Consider the following 18,266-nt stretch of genomic DNA (forward strand, 5'->3'; position numbering starts at 1 on the left):
AAGTTTTGTCAGCAGGTTGTCGTAGTCCTTAATATCCTGATGGTTTAAATTTAACTTCTTGGAAATTAAATTGCATTCTACGTAGGAATCCCCACGCTCATTACTTAGTTGCTCAAATCTGTTTTCATAATCTTGTCTAATATACTCTATCTGTTCTGATAGTTCTGAGACGCGTTGTTCCTGTGTTTCTTTATACGTATTGAATTCCTGTTGGAGTTCGTAGAACTTAACCGTATCATATTTGTATTTTATAACCGTCTGCCTAACTAGGCTTGTCAAATCCAATGCAAATGTTTTTACTTCGTGATGCACTTTTTTATTACCTTTTGTGAAATTTACTAGTTCTTCAACTTTAGCCTTAATTTTCATTAGTTCTTCGGACGGTTCTATTTCACTTGGCTGTACCATAATTGGACTGGATACTTTCTTCCGTTTTTTTGGCCGTCTTTCTCCTTCTTTGGATGGTGTATCATCTTCGCAGTTGTCAGTTTCACCAGTATCTGCAGAAGCATCACTCCCAGTATTCATGCTTTCCTGTTCTTTCGTAAGTCCTGGTGGCGTTCTCTGTATAGTTCTTCCTCTCGCAAATGGATCTCCAACCTCTTCAAACTTCTCTGTTTTTCCTCCTACCATCAAATTTGGTGAGCGAACTTTGCCCCCCCCAGAATACGTGGGGCAGACTGACGTTTTGTCAGTGAGGGACTCTCCTCGTTGCATTTGGAACCCTCCTGGGGTAGTCTAAACTGTTTTTTTAAATCCGCCATCAAGTTTTTTTCCCCCAATATCCCCCCCAATGTTTGCAGAACGCCTGCCGGGTTGACAGAGTGGACCCCGTCCTACCCGCCAGCCGCTGTTCTCGGCTGACCTTTTTGGCTCCACGTAGACCTCATCAGCTCAGCCCAGTACTGAAGGTGCTGCGTACATACCACCTTCAGGAGCTTTTAACGGCTCTCCAGCCGGTTGCTCTTTGGTTCACGCCAGGTATTTCATTTCCCTGGTACCACCCATATCTGGGAGGTATTCCCCAATCCACCACCCGGGGACGCGCCCGATGGGGGACTAGCTACCCCTCACGGGATGGGGGACTAGCTACCCCCTTAGGGTTGTACCTGTGCCCCGTAGATACTGACCTCTATTATATTGTAGAAGAATAGTGTAATGGTGTACTATAGAAGTATAATAAAGGTCAGTGCCTTTAGACCAGTGTTTGAATTAGTGTATCTGAAAATTAAACAGATATTATTTGAACAAAACCCTATTTGTTTTGTAATCATCTAATAAATGCGTTTATGAGACCCCTTAATAAATACATTTTTAATTTACATACTTAAAAAAATAATATTACTTATTACATTTATTAAAGAGACAACAGATGTCTCTTTAAAAAATTGATTATGGTTCCTTTATCATTTCAACACATTCATCATATCAGGTCTTATGGTTTCTTACTTGTCGTTATTTATTTTAAGTAAAAGGGCCAGTATATCAAATATAGTTTGAGTTCAAAAAATTATACAAGGCTTAAGAAGTGGATAGTATTGAAAATACGCAGTATTGATACTAATGTTGATTTTTATAATCGTTAATATCAACATTTCTAAAAGACATTATTTCAATGTATGTAGAATATTCCATTGGCCAATCCAGATAATTTCTTCTTTTGATTTATGGTTTTTCGTAACCAGATTTGACAATATGTCAGACTTTGACAAATGACATTTAAATGACTTTGACAGTGACATACAATCATGTTTTGTGTTTTGTGATTTGAGATTTTGTGTTTGTTCAAGTGTCGCTGAAATATTTTAACACCAATAATAAGTATTTCAATAAAAGTTCGTCATCAAATTGCATTTAATATCACCTATATTCAACATGATGGTACGTTACATATTAAGTTATATTTACGGCGTTGTACTAAGGATTTTTTTAACAAACCGAAGGGGCGTATTCAACTTCCCATTAGAATGTAATAAGCAGACTTTTATTAAATTCCGTTCTTTTTACTCTTGTTTAGATACATTGGTTCTATGTTACTGTATTATTGAATTTATATATGATTTATATGGGGTTTATTGATAAATTGAAACTCATGACGTGTACCTAATTTTTTTACAAAAAGAATAATTGTAACTCTGATAAAAACAAAGCTTGATAAGCACCCAATTATTTGGTTATGATTCATTATGAGGTGAAAGAATAATTTTGTTTTTATTTGGGTCCGAAGAGCCTGAGTCTATTAGGCCCATAATAATTCACTAATTTTGAGCAAATACCTTACAGTTTCTCAAGTATCGGCTAATATACTCTGATACTTGAGAATCTGTTGGTAACTCAGTGTCAGTTTATTAGAATGGTGTGCCAATAAAAAATCCTTGCATACATAAATAATTTAAGTTTTTGCATAAACCAAACTGGTTTAAATGCAGCTGGCCAGTCTAGCACCTTGCAGGCTTGCCAGGACCTATATCAACAACAATTTTCGACAGTATCTTTGATAGCGTTTGTCATTTTAGAAAAAGTACAAGGATTCTTAAAATTTTTAAAAAGGCTTACCCACCTGCCATTTTCTTTCTTCTAGACACAAAAATATGTATGAATGACTGACAAAAAATGTATGAAACAAAATCTTGAGTATAACATTAATCTTCCATCATCACATAATGGATAAAATAGCAATTAATGGATGTTCCATTTATGGACATACTTAGGCATTTATGGACGTACTGTTTAGGGATTTCAAAATTCAACAGTAGTGTTGATTGCATGCTAGTTGGGGTCTACCAATGTATTTGTTCACAAGTGCAAGTGTTGCCATTCCAGCACCTTGAAACCCCAACATCCATCAATTCTCTAAGCTATGTGACCAACCTATTACTGCTTTAGCTTTGCAACTTGTTGAGCTATGATGCTCATAATATTTAGGCAATAATAAACTTTCTTTCATTAATGTTTTGTGTTGTTGATCAACCACTGAGACACTTGCAATAGTAGAATAGGGCCCCAAGTTTATTTAAATTTGTGTTTTTTCAGTTTAACAATTTCTAAGAAACCGTAACCTTGCTTGTGTTAACTGATTACTATCTTATACTAACCAATTTCAAATTAATACCAGTTTTAAAGCCATGATAGAATGTTATAATTTTTTTTTGTTTTTTATATTAGGATTGCGTGGAAGAAAGCAACAATGACCCCCTGTCAGTACCACCTTTGTCGTCACCATCAAGCGGTGATATTAAAGTGGATAAGAAGAAACCCAGTGAAAATGTGTCCCTTGTTGACAACAGCTTACTGGTTTGTATTGTCTTGCATTTAGAAAGTGAGATAAAAACTGACTCTCACAACATATTATAAAACAAAGTCCTCCGCCGCTTGTGTCTTACTGCACACCTTAACTAAGGCTAGTTTCGTTAACCGATAATATTAGTTTAGACCCTCATACTTTGATGATTCTACCAACTTGTCTTGGTACAAACTTATTTAAATTTTTCTTCGTGTCCTAAACCATGCATTCAATTATTATTCGGTAAAAGGCAATTTTTATCTAAATAAGATTCCTTTAATAAATACTACTTAAATTACTTAAAATTTTAATTTCCAACTAAAAATGCATTTTTGTGGTGTATTTATAATAGATAGGTCTTAGTAGATGTTATTGAGATCAACTAAAGATCAATTATTTAGTTGTAGAAGAAACTATTATACTCTGTAAAGTAAAAGTATGAGGGGACTTCTGAAAAATTTGCTTTATGTAGCTTAATGAACTCATCAATATTATGATGATGTTCATGACTAGATATTAAACTTACAAATCAAATATAATTTGTAGGAATGACATGTGAAAGAGGTATCAAATTGAGTACTTACATATATTTTGACTAATAACCCGTCAAAATATATGTAAGTACTCAATTTGATACCTCTTTCACAGGTAGACATATCAGATGCCCTGAGCGAGAAAGAGAAGGTCAAGTTCACAGTTCACACAAAGACAACACTGCAAGAGTTTCAGAAATCTGAGTTCTTTGTTGTGCGCCAGCATGAGGAGTTTGTATGGCTGCATGACAGATATGAAGAGAATGAAGAGTATGCAGGATACATTGTGAGTAACGAATAAAGCATTGATAGCCTAATGGTCAAGAAACCTATAGTCAGAAGAATTTTATTATTTCCGATGTTAAGTTTTCAAACATAATTTTCAATCAAGTTAAGTCTACCGCAGGAAATTTTCCTGCGGTAGACTTAACTTGATTGAAAATTTTTAATGAGCTTTTACTATAGCAGTACAAATTGACGACCTCTGTGGCGCACCGGTGAGCGCTGTGAGTTTAAGTGGGAGGTCGCGGGTTCCATTCCCGGTAAGGCCAATTTGGGAATTTCTAAATTTTCTCTGGTCTAGTCTGGTCTGGTGGGAATCTTTGGCCGTGGCTATTTACCATCTTAACGACAAAGACGTGCCGCTAGGCGTGTTCCGGTGCGATATCGCGTGAAAACAGTTTAGGGGTATACCATATTCCCTAACAGTTTAGCCTGCTACCATCTTAGACTGCATCAGCACTTACCACCAGGTGAGATTACAGTCAAGGGCTTACTTATAGTGAAATAAAAAAAAAACTAGCATATTACCTTTGATTCCTTATTCTATAACTTTCAAATTCATCATCTCTCTAATAAGAAAAATTTGACATTGACTTACTTCGTCGATGTTTAGCTTATTGCAGCTTGCAGTAAGTTAAGTAAAACTACTGAGTAATTTTGCTTACGGGAATTTTTGTATTCCACAGCTATCACATAAGGGCTAGAACTTCAATCTGTGTTTATGCGCCACCAGGGGGCACAGGGGAAGTTAATATGCGTATGTAGCTGATAACTACCTCAAATATTATAACAAATAAAAAATATGTTAAATATTTTTAGCCTCAGGGATCGAAGACATAGTCGGACCTCGACTTTAAAGTTTGACCTCGACTTAGGGTGACGTTGGACAATGTGGGATCATAGACAATTGTTTAAACCGAACGTGACCGTAGATAAGACCCCACGTTCTGATGACTTCGGAAATCAAGTACCTCGTCTTCCCAGACGAATATGCTATGGAGAGAGTGTACATTATGGGTCCTACTTGGCATGTATTGAGGGTGACGTGTGACAATGTGGGATCATAGACAATTGTTTAAACCGAACGTGACCGTAGATAAGACCCCACGTCCTGATGACTTCGGAAATCAAGTACCTCGTCTTCACAGATGAAGATGCTGTGGAGAGAGTGTACATTATGCGTCCTACTTGGCAGGCATTGATCGTATCCTTTAACTGCTATTTATTATTTATTGATATAGATACCACCGGCGCCGCCTCGGCCGGATTTTGACGCATCTCGGGAAAAGTTACAAAGGCTCGGGGAAGGGGAGGGAGCACTTACGCGTGAGGAGTTCCTTAAGATGAAGGAGGAGCTTGAAGAGTAAGTTTGTGTTTAACATACCCGCTTTTTTAGGTGATCGAGCCCGGAAGGGACAATTTCAGGGGGACCATAATAGGCTCTCGAGTTTTAATTTCTATAGAATATGCTGCTATAATAACAAATAATAAAAACAGACGGTTTTTTCGTTGTTTTTTTAGTGGATCTTAGTTATTGGCAAACAGTTTGAGAGAGCATTCTATTGCACATTTTGTGTAACATTTTAATTAAGTACCATGGAAACTTAATTATATCTTATACAATAAAGCTGAAGACTTTTTTTCGTTTGTTTGCTTGAACGCAGTAATCTCAGGATCATGGTCACATTTAAAAAATATTTCAGTGTCGGATAGCCCATTTATCGAGGAAGGCTATAGGCTACATATCATCACGCTAAGACCAATAGGAGCATGGCATTAATTAAGAATGTTTTAAAATCGGGTTTTTTTATTCCTTTTGAGAGCTTCCGCTACCGCTGTCGAGGGACCGCTAGTGTAATATATTAATAAATATTTTATAAGCTTGGTAAAGAACTAATAAACCTAACATTTATCCTATCTCCCGTAGGCTACTTTTCAGAAGTATCACTTCTACTGTATGTGAAATAATTGCACAGGTTTTTTTTGCTTGTATAGGGAATATCTTGCAACATTCAAGAAGACAGTTGCAATGCACGAGGTGTTCTTGCAGCGTTTGGCCGCGCACCCCGTGTTCAGGAGCGACGCGCACTTGCGAGTGTTTCTGGAGTACGAGCAGGATTTGTGCGCGAAGCCCAGGGGCAAGATGGACCTTATTGGAGGATTGGTAAGTTGAAGGATGGATCGTTCGAATAGGAGGATATGCGTTTTAAAGGAATGAATACAGAGTGGTTGTTATGACTGGAAGGAGAAGACATGTTGTGGCATCGAAAACGACATCATTCTCAACCTTATTGAGCCAGATAAGTTTGATTATGTAATAGATGAAACCATAATAAATAATTAATTTTAACAAAGAATTAAGAAATATTATACTACCACAACAATGGGATCTGCTGGGTGATTACAAAAAAGAATGCAAAAATGACGTTTGCCAGCAAAGATTGCAAGATTTACGCCTGTCGTAAGATACGTAATCACCGTGCTGCTCTTAGACTGAGCTTGGTTTTCTCGACACATTTTAACAACTGGGAAGCCCTGGCTATGTACTATATAAGCGGATGCTATCCTTCATCGTTGAAACGAGTGATATTTAATTAGTTAGAACGCGCATAACTCCGAAAAGTTTGAGGTACGTGTCGAGGATCAAATTAGGCGTCCCCGAAAAGGAAGTCGATGCCTTACCCGCTGGGCTATCACCGCTAATTAATAAAGTTAACGATATGTATTCTTTCTTGTTGACAACCCTATTGAAGATAAAATACCGACACGGGCATAGTAACTACGCTACGCGACGGCTATCTAATAAAGTGACAGGACTCGCATGATTTTAATTTTGCATGTGATGCTAGGCCTGTATCTGTATTATTTCAGTAAAAACTATGGCAGTTTACTCAAAAACTATTAGGTTTTCGGTTTCACAGATTAGTCTCAGAGACAGTACATAATGTACCTCTAAAGCCTATGAATTATTATTTCGGTTTTCATTTACACGTTGTATAAATGTTTAAAATTATAAACAAGATAATAATTTGCCAGATGCGTTCGATGACAACAACAACGGATGAGATCTACCTCGGTGCTACGGTGCGTGATGTCAACGATTTCTTCGAGCAGGAGACTGCCTTCCTTCAGGAGTACTACTCGCATCTCAAGGAAGCCGTTACTAAAGTTGACCGGATGACTTCCAAGCATAAGGGTTAGAACTCGTTACAACTTCCCTTCTTAACGCATCTAGTCTATCATAATCATGGGCGTGTTCACACTAGCGCCAAAATGGCCATGTCCCGGGGGCCTTTGAGGGGTGGCGCCACTGCCAACCGCCGTGTCCAACAGAATCAGTAGTTCAAGCGTGATCTTATTGCAGTTATAATATGTCTTTTATTAAGTTTAAGTTCATTCATTGATAATAATGAATGAATTAAAATAACAAACTACTGGTTTTGATATGTTTTTTTGAAGTTAAACTTCTTTTGGCGCGTCAGGGATAAATTAATGAGAGTAAAATTTTACGATGCGCGCGCACACCGTCACAAAAAACCGACACCCTGAAGTTAGCTAATCAACATTTTAGTTTAAAAATAAAAAGGTATGACAGTGTACACTTTCAATTGTCGAAAATCGGTGATTTAAGTGTACAAAAATCGAAAATTTTAATTTTAAGTGAAACTTGGTGGTCCGATAATGAGATAACTAGATAATGTTTTATAATAAATGTATTAAATACCTTTTTTCTATGAGTTAGTAGTAGTGTCGTTTTCTCCATAAACGTAGAATAATAAAAGAAAAAAAAATTGAAAAGCTTCTTATCTTGTTACGACAAAGAAGTATAACTTCTAACGCGTTTTTACGTTTACAGACGTTTTTTTTTTGTTTCTTTCCATCTATTTATATAGAGGCCCACCTTACCGGCCAAGTCTTAAAATACACTACTTAATTAAATGAATACAGCATTTTTTGTCGTTTGAGAGGTTTTGGCCTTAGAGGTTACCTTACCGTTAAGGGTTGTAGCTACCCTACCGACAAAGACGAAGTTTAGCGAATTAGCGTAGGGGTAAAGGTTTAATATAACTGCCATAACCCTAACAGGTTAGCCCGCTACTATCTTAGAATGCATTACAAGGTATCACCAGGTGATATTGCAGCCAAGGGAAAACTTGTAGTGGATAAAATAAAAGTAAGCACTAGAACTCACACAAAACATTTTAGGGATTGTCATAGATTTAATATTGTAATTTTTCTGCTTCTCTATTATGGTCCATGCATCTGTGTGCATCTTTTGTGTAGATGTATTTAAAAATGTTTCGTAATATATATCTTATAATTAATTCAATTTCCACAGAGGTAGCAGACTCTCACATAAAACTATCGTCCTGCATCACACAACTGGCGACCCGGGAACAGCCCGCAACCGAAAGGTTCCTCACCAGGGCTTCGGAGACTTTCGACAAGTGCAGGGTGAGTTTATTTACCCATCATTTACTTTGAGAGCAGGTTTCATACTGAATTTAGTTAGTGCTGACTTAAAACTTAGAATAAAGTTAACAGAGAAAGGGGTCAGCCAAGGTGATCCTTCGTCACCCAAGCTATTCATAGCTATTCCAAAATATATATTGGACAAATATAGATCTTCTTCCTATAAGCAGAAAGCGAGTGTGTACTCGCACTTAAGATCTTCCTTTGTATGTTGGTATCAGATCTAAGAATTATTATACATGTGTGCATTTTGGATATATTTCTGTATTAAGTATTATGTCTTATCATCAAAAATAAGCGCATGCATACACTTCAGTAATGCAGTGTTTCTCACATTTTAACTGACAGCATATTTCAAATTTCATTAACATTCCTACGTAATGTAACTTTATTTTAACATCTACAGCTTTTGCGCTTTTACGAGACTTACCTACGAGTCTGAGAGATTCAAAAACATTTACTGAAACCCTGGTTTCGGGTTTCGTCACTTACGCCCTTGTATTTGGATATTTTAAATCTATAAACATTTTGTTGTTGCAGAAAATCGAAGGTCGCATGGCATCGGACCAGGACCTGAAGCTAGCTGACACTCTACGCTACTATATGCGGGATACCCACGCCGCTAAAGCCGTTCTAGTCAGACGTCTTAGGTATGGCCCTATCATAATTATTATTAACTTAGTTTGTTTTTTAGTTTAGTGTTATTTTCCTATTTATACCTTTACACTGACGGCCCAAGAAGCGTTTGGAACACCTTTTCATATCTATGTATTATTATAGTACGTAGCATGCTGCAAAAATATGTATATACTTATACATATTATGTATATTATGTGTGTAGTATTAGAATTAATGAGTAAATAGTTTATTATAATTTTTTTTAGATTTATACATATATATTTTAAATAATATATACACATATATATATATATATATATATATATATATATATTTGACTTTGATATATTTGACCGATTTGAATGAATTATTTGGTATGCGTTTGGGTGGCACCCTGGATGGTTTAGATTCACAAATTAGCCCGACAGATGGCGCTGGGGTCCGCTAGTATATATATATATATATATATATAAACCATCCAGGGTGCCACCCAAACGCATACCAAAAAATTCATTCAAATCGGTCCAGCCGTTTAGGAGGAGTTCAGTGACATACACACGCACACAAGAAATATATATATAAAGATATATATATATATATATATTTATTTGAAACTTAAATTGCTGCACCAACCCGTTCCTTCGTCTTTCCTAATGTCAAAGGTTGTCTTGAAGAGATCGCTTTAGTGATAAGACCGCCTTTGCACACTCTATTTTCTTTTCTAAGTTTCTTCTGTATAAACAAACAAACAATACTGTTTTACTTTAGTTATATGTATTATGTTCAGTTACGATTTTGCAGTAGCTTTTACCTTTTAGAGATCAATACATTTGATAAGTAATTAAATTTTTTGTATTAGTATTAGTGTAAGTTTATTCATTTATGCGGTGCGGCAATAAAAATTTAAACCGAAATAAAAATATTGCAAACTACATAACTATATAACTACATGTTAAAAATTTACATGTGATATTTTCTTTTTGGCTCAGACTTTAAACGTTTCACTTCGAGCTAATGCCTACTCTTCTATATTCTCTTTCTATAGTTTTTATTCTATTCCATTTACAGGTGCTTAGCGGCGTACGAAGCGGCCAATAGAAATCTTGAACGTGCGCGTGCAAAGAACAAAGACGTTCACGCAGTGAGTTCACATAAAGTTTAACCGAGTTAAACATTTATATATATACACATTCACACACGCTGCAATATAAAATATCGTTTTTATACACGTTTTCTCACAGAACACACATGAAACACTTTGTTACAGTACATACATGTGCATGTAAGTTCCATATGTCTTTTGCATTTGACTTTGTAATGCCCGTTTTCACTAACTTTAGATAAGAAAACGCCGAAATAAGTAACATCTATTCAAAGAAGATTCCTAGGCATACATTTACCTTTCACCGAGCGATTTTCACTAGGCAACTCATAAAATAACCTAATTTGTCTATGGTGTATTTGTATATTGTTTGTATTATCATATTTTTTTATTTTTCGTATGGTTTAAGGTTATTAAAAAACCGAATTTAAATTTTTATCAGCTGTCAAGTTTAGGATTCCGATAAACTTTACGAGCCGCCCAATAGGTGTCGTTGAAAACGGGCTTTAATCCAGCACAAAAGTGCGTCTTAGGGTAAGCTAAGACAGAACTCACTCCATTGTAAATGGCCGTATTGCCATATCTTTAAGGACGAAATTCATCTAACTATCTAATATAGGTTATGATAAGACGTTCCTATTTTCAATGGAGTCAGTTAATTACTCTGGCTGTACCGTTCCGTATGCACAACACACCACAAAGAGAATATTATAAAAAAAGCTTTTATTGCTAATTTTATTCTTGAATATTAAAATCTAAAGTGCGGATATCCAATTCACTTGAGTAAGCTGACAGGTACTAATTCTTTCAAAATAATTTTGCCACTTTTATTGATGTGAAACATCTGTAGGCAGAGGGTTAACCTGATTTTTGGCGTGGCGACTCAGGCCGTGGCGACGCATCGCCGCGGTATATCATTGAATTTTTTTATGTCTTATCTAACAATAAAAACAAAAATATTAATTTTGTAATAATGACTGATTAACAAAAAGGAGTGGTTATCCATTTGGTTGTATTTTTTTTTCATTATGCAATATCTGCAATAACTTGCAGAAAACAATTTGACGGCTCACACGTTTTTTGTAACAGTGATTTTCTTCAGCCGTAATTTAGAACAAAGGGAACGTAAAAAGTAGTAGTTTTTTTTAGACTGAGCTTGTCGCAATTAACAGTCATGCCATCCTGTGCATTTTGCTGGATGAGTTACTTGCATTATCTGCGAAGTGTTGCTCGGTTTACTTTAAAAAAAAAAAAAAGCTCGATTTACTGTTGATGGTTTTTAACTTAAGATCAGGTGGTCTGTTATGTCAGTTAATTATAACTATAAAAGAAATAAATAAAAACATGGGGAGAATTTCATAGCCAATAAAAAAAAAGTGTTCGCGATTATTCACATTTCGAGTATGTCATGACAAAAATAGCCCTAAAACTATTGTAGTTATCGGCCGACGGCCGAGTGGCGCAGTGGGAAGGGTCGCTACCTTCTGAGTCCAAGGCCGTGGGTTCGATTCCCGCAACTGGTTTTTTTTTGTGTTACGAACATGAATGTTCTTCAGTGCCCAGACACTGTTTATCTGTATATTATAAGTATTTGTATATATCATTCATAAAAATACTCAGTACCCATAACACAAGCTAGGCTTACTTTGGGGCTAGCTGGCGATGTGTGCATTATCGTAGTATATTTATTTATTTATGGATTAATAAAAAACTCAATCACTGTTAACGCCTGATTACTCCAGCGAATTATTAATCGCACTTTAGTTTCATTTATTATTCATTAACTCACGACATGTAACATAATTAAACCAAATAATATTTCTTTTTGTGCACACTCAGCCGTTGGAGGTTCAAGAGGTAAACGCACGCTTTTAGTCTACTTCATATAAGGTTTATTCATAAATATATGTGTATATATATAACCTATCAAACTACCAATATAAATTCGAAAGTTTGGATGTTTGTTTGTTACTCAATCATGCCAGAAATGCAAATCATAACAGATCCGAATGAAGTTCGGCACAGGTATAGATTGTATTAGTCTGGAATTTACCATAATGCTTTTTATTCCGGAAAATTCACGGTTCCCATGGGATATATTTGTCATTGTTTTTTTATTCAAATGTCCGCAGGATTTAAAAACAAATTATCGGTGTTTATTCCGATGTTATTGAGTTTAAAAGTAGTGCCATTCCTTTTACTATGTTCTTTGTGGAGTAGGATAGCATTATTTTTAGATATTTGAATTAAGTTTAGTTTACAGATGTAAATACAACGGAATCGGCACCAATAAGAGTCTATATAATAATTATTTTACTGAACTAGCAAAAGATATTTAATTTTAAATACATTCGATTTGTCAATATATTATCATAACCATAATATAAGCAGTTATGACTATTATAGTGTTTTTAATATTCGTATTTGTAACATAAAACATAGAAATAGAAATAGAAATAGAAAATATTTATTACAAAAACTCAGTACAATAAATCTTTGTAATCCTGACCCCTAAACTAGGAAATCCCGTATCTTAGGGGCCAGTGCCTTCCCAAACATTGATTCAATCATTGAGATAATATATAGTGAACTTTAACAAAGGAAACTTTTAAAAGTATGTTGAGTTCTCTAACGGTTAAGTGAGAATAGCATGCTGACTGGAACGCGTGTATATGTGTGTGTGTGTGTGTGGTTATGTCTATGCGTGTGTGTGTTTATGTTTGTGTGTGTATGGGTCTGTGCGCCCATCTGTACGTGAATGTTGTGAGTGTATGTTCCTGTGTCCGTGTGGATAGTTGTAGCATATTCATATCATCAATAGAACACACTATTTTATATTCCAATGGTACACTAGAGGTACACTAGACTGGTCGTTGATCGTAGTGGATGGTATTCCGTCATATTTCCTTGGTCGTATATATTTCATAGACTGTGCTCAAGAACTGTTTGATCTAGTCGCCCCTCACCTTTTAACCATCGAAATGCGAGCCACCGTAGGGATCTGCATCCCTACGTGGTTGATATACCGCGGGCTCGTACGAAGCGCTTTGCATCCTCGTTTCTGATTCGCATTCGAGGCGCTGGAATGCCCTTCCAGCTTCCATTTTCTCCAGTACCTTTAAATCAAGAGTGAATAGGCATCTTCTAGGCAAGCGCGCTCCGCCTTAGGCTGCATCATTACTTACCATCAGGAGTAATTGCAGTCAAGCGCTTGTCTATAAACATAAAAAAGTCGCCTCGTACGAAACCCGCGGGAATGGGTTCATGATGACGATATAACAAGCAGCAAATATTAATGTCATTAGGCGGAACAAGCGCAAGCCGACGCCTGCGCCCGTTTTGAGCAACTCTCCGCGCGGGCTCGCGAAGAGCTACTGGACTTCCGTACGAGACGTGTGGCCGCTTTCAAAAAGAGGTTAGTTAACACTTGAAAATCCATACCAAAATGTAATGCATCGCTGGCACGTTGAGTTCCTTTTTATTTCAGGTACCACAGACATGCTACAAATTCGTTTCCCACAACCGGAAAATGCTTGTGTGATGAACATGAATGTTTTTCAGTGTCTGGGTTAATAAAAATATTCATCGGTCATCTTAGAACCCAACTAACTAACTCAATTGTTTGTAGAGTAAATTAAGATTTTACAAATTAATGTTGGAACAACTGGAAAAGTATTCGATGGATCAGGAGAATTTTACACAGGGCGCACGTTGCAGGGCGCGTTGCTTGCCTTTTTATAAGCGATGGTTTGGCCACTTACCTTTAGGTGGACCGTGTGCTAGGCCCGTCAATTATTACTATAAAAATGTATCTTTGTCCACAGTTTGGTAGACCTGGCGGACCTTGAAATCAAACACGCTCGCGCCCAGCAAGAACTCTTCAGAAAGTCCTTGCAGGTGTTGAGGGAATGTCAGTAAAATATTACAGGTACTGTGTACTGTGTATCGGATTTGTACGTTCCTAATCGAAGGTCGGTTTCGTCTATAGATACTCGTGTAGGGACAAAGTAAAATGGAATTTAAGGTGCTTGTTTTAAAGCTTAAATTCGTCCAATCTCTTCTACAGCAGGCGTTCTAGGCGAAATAAAAAATAGGATTACAGAATTTTCAACTCTAAATTCAGTGACATTAGGTCCGTTTTGCTTTGACGTTACAGTGTTTCGATATTCGAAAATGAGTCCACGATTGCGAGCGTGCAAATCTTATACTCAGCGAACTGGTCGCATATTGCAAGCACTAAAAAATATTGACGTCATAAAGAAGACGCCCAGGCTCTCTTTCTCGAGTAAATTAGTTTGGCTTTAAATAATGATTAAAGTATTTAAATGACGTGTTGCCTGCGGTGTAACTTACGCTGCGGAGCTTGCTGTAATATACGATCAGTGGTACTAAATCTAAATGGTGTATGAAGGTGTATCCACTCCTCTCCTGCGTCGCGGTGTCGTGTGGAGGCGTGCGAGAATAAACCAATCACGACTCAAATCTGTGGTTTTGATATCTTATCTGCGTACTAAATGCATTATGTGACGTTAGTTTGGGGTGTATTTTTTTTAAATATCTTATTGCTATTCGAATCTTTCGTTGGAATAAGGAGCTAACTAGTTAATAGCGATTTATCGTTTCGGTACAATGCTCCTAATATGTAAACAACGTAGAATGTGCAAAAATAAATAAATTAAGCTGAAAGAAAGCACCCTAAGTAACATATAGCTAGCTAAAAAAGTCTCCGTTGTCTATGTGAAAGATAACAAAATTCTATTGGTGCGAGTTCTGCCGGTCCTATTAACATAACCAATTACCAATTAAAGTTGACGACCGATTAGCGCAGTTTGCAGCGACCCTGCTTTCTGAGTTCAAGGCCGTGGGTTCGATTCCCACAACTGGAAAATGTTTGTGTGATGAGCATGAATATTTTTAGTGTCTGGGTGTTCATATGTATATTATAAGTATTTATGTATATTATTCATAAAAATATTCATCAGTCATCTCAGTAACCATAACACAAGCTAGGCTATATTATTGGGGCTAGAATGCGATGTGTTGTATAGTATATAAGTATACAATTACATAAAATTGCTATCAACGTACGATAATTAACGCAATGTAATGCAAGTTAGGTGCTTACGCTGATTTGTCTATTCCCGCACGTTTTCGCTCTACTCTTAGTTCATTTGCTCAAATAGTTTGCAGTAAAAGAATGCCACAGTTAGTAATTTTTTTATATTAGTTACAATAATGAAATGAAATAAACTCGTTAAATACAGAACACTGCGGGTGTACAGTACATGCCGAGTCTATGAAGTAGCCAAAGCGCTCAAACTATTTGAGCGAAAGAAAAGTAATTTAAACAAATCATAAAGGTGAACGTTCCCAAAATGCTTAGTCAAGAATAACAAGTATCGTATCTGGAACTGGAGCCCGAGCGATTTCTATCTTCTAGGTTTATTATTTTCTTATAGTTTTTCCCCGAAATTTTGATTGGTTTTTCTGGATGAAGAGTAATCTAAATAATAAATCTCTCCAACTTTCTCAGCGGAATTAATTGCGATTGTTTGATGCCTAATTACGTTGCTGCATAAAACAAGGACCAGCAAACAAATGAGATCTCTTTCGCATATTTAATATTATTAAAAGGTCATATGAAAAATTTAAAGGATTATATTAATATTACCCCAGGTAAACTTGAGTGGGACGTTCATCTTTATGAACTTTATTAACTATATAAAACTTAAGACTAAACTTTAAATTCCATTAGTCTTCATTTAGTTTAATGTACTGTATAATTTAGTGTTATCGATTTATGTATTTGAAAAATAAATAAATAAGAAAACTGATCAATTCAAGTGATAGTTAAGAAAATAAAATGAGGGGTGGCTTCTTTTTTTGCATAAATTTTATATTAACTTAATTTAAAAAAAAAAAAAAAAAAGTGAATTACAGCTAGGATAATAAAATGGAAGCGAAATTGATAACTATTTAAAATTACGTTTTATATATTTCGTTAGGTACTTTCTCGGTGCGATTATTTATATAGTTTTTGAATTTTAATTTTGAACATTTTCGCTGCTGAGGCATTCTCGATTACAATACTTATGCCCGTTTTCACTAACGACGGAAAATGCAATGCCTTATGTATAATAATAATAAATATTATTATTTATTTGGTAACTATGACCCATTTACACTATTATATAACAGAATAATTAAAAACAGTTATAATCAAAAAACTTACATGAGATATATAATAGATATAAAAAATAATTACAAATAAGAATTTCTGCCTCCAGGCAGGAGTTTAATATATAGAGTGGCCGGTCAGTTGTCGTCATAAAAAGGTCCGGTATGTTGTGGGTTACCCGAATCACCCACGTATGTTCCGGAATTTTTTATAGTTTTGGAGTTATGATATTTTTTTCAATTTTTTGAGGAATTTCGACATGACCATCTTAAAAAATCGTTTCGCACCACCGAAACTGTGTCGTAACTTTAGATGACGCCTTACTATTTAGTCATCATCTAAGTTAAGATTTGGTGGAATGCCGTTCTCTAGGCGTCACCTAAATGATTAGGCATCCGATTTAGCCGTTACATAGGTTTAGTAGATACGGGCATTAGTGTATTGAGTGTGGCTCTTGTAGCGATAGTTTATTAATTTAAAGTAAGGCGAAATAAACGCGTTCAACTTGCATACATATTTGCAATAAATTATAAAACGCGCTGGCAGTCTAGTGCGCCAATTGTCGTTTATTTGGCCTTGCCTTTAATCCGAACATTTAAATAATATCAGAAGTCCTGCGTTTAACACGTTTTAGGTTACACGTTTGGTTTGAGCACACCTTCAGACCAAACGTGTAACCTAATAGTAATAAGGATTGCGTGTCCAAAGAGAAAAACGGGACCCTATTACTAATACTCCGCTGAATGATGAACTTCTTTCTGTTGACACTATAACAACAAATAAAATAAATATTTTATTTGACTATCATACCATTGTATGGGAGCCTCTTCAAATACTATTTTTATAAATGTCGGAAACCTTTGCGCCCAAAAACAGTGAAAACGCTCTGCGCATGTCTCACATTACATCCGGAATGTTGCTAGCTTACAAACTTTTCCCATTTTATGGTTTAGAACATGGAGGTAAAATAATTACTATCAACTGCTAAATGAAATGAATTTACGAACCACCTGTTCGAGAAACACCACTAAAGTAGAGTGGTTTTTGTATACTTCAATGTTAGTCATTAACACGGTTTCTGAGCTCACAAACTTTTCCCGTTTCATGGTAAACGTTTAGACCATTATAGGTAAAATAATTACTGTCAACAGGAATTAAGTTAATAACCAACTGCTCGAGAAACACTTCTAAAGTGGAGTGGTTTTTCATGCTTCAATTTCAGTAAGGAACTCGTTTTCTGTATGTTCTTAATTCTGTGGATAAACTCAAATCTATTTTTGAATGAACATAAATTATAGGTAATCAAAATTGTGCAACTTCTCTACTGACTGCTGTTCTTTAAATGTGTTGGGTTATTTTTTAATTATTAAATAAAGTATACCTAAGGAGTAATGTCCATTTTTTTGTTATAAATATTTACTTGTTTTTGGCTATGCATATAAAATGTTTTGCATGAAAGTTGTATTGTTTCTTTTTTTAATTGTGAAAATGTATAAAATATACGAATTATATTATTGTAATGTTTTTGTTTTATTCATCTAAAATAACCTAACTTTACCTATGTCCTAACTTATGACGAAAAGTTATGCTTGATAATTATATGTTCCAATCAAACCTTATATAATACTGTTTAACTGCTTCTGTGAAAATAAAATGATGTAATTAATGCATATACATAAAAATATTCATCAAGGATCTTAGTATCTACCCACAACACAAGCTACGTGAGAAACGATCAAGAAACGACTATGAAATCTTAGAATTCGTTCAATTGCCTAGTTGTTTATATTGTGGGTG

At 35.6% G+C, this 18,266-nt stretch overlaps 1 protein-coding gene across 1 annotated transcript; it reads left to right on the top strand.

Moving 5' to 3' along the window:
* The first annotated feature begins 1,740 nt into the window (after positions 1-1,740).
* On the top strand, positions 1,741-15,091 carry LOC120628000 (sorting nexin-32). The gene is made up of 11 exons (XM_039896163.1): positions 1,741-1,881; positions 3,166-3,294; positions 3,932-4,102; positions 5,340-5,461; positions 6,094-6,262; positions 7,135-7,294; positions 8,438-8,553; positions 9,112-9,221; positions 10,258-10,330; positions 13,597-13,706; positions 14,116-15,091. Exons 1-11 carry the CDS (start codon positions 1,876-1,878, stop codon positions 14,207-14,209), a joined length of 1,260 nt encoding a protein of 419 aa, XP_039752097.1. The 5' UTR covers positions 1,741-1,875; the 3' UTR covers positions 14,210-15,091.
* Positions 15,092-18,266: the final 3,175 nt, after the last annotated feature.

Source organism: Pararge aegeria, chromosome 12 (genome assembly GCF_905163445.1).
Source record: "Pararge aegeria chromosome 12, ilParAegt1.1, whole genome shotgun sequence".
Classification (NCBI taxonomy): domain Eukaryota; kingdom Metazoa; phylum Arthropoda; class Insecta; order Lepidoptera; family Nymphalidae; genus Pararge; species Pararge aegeria.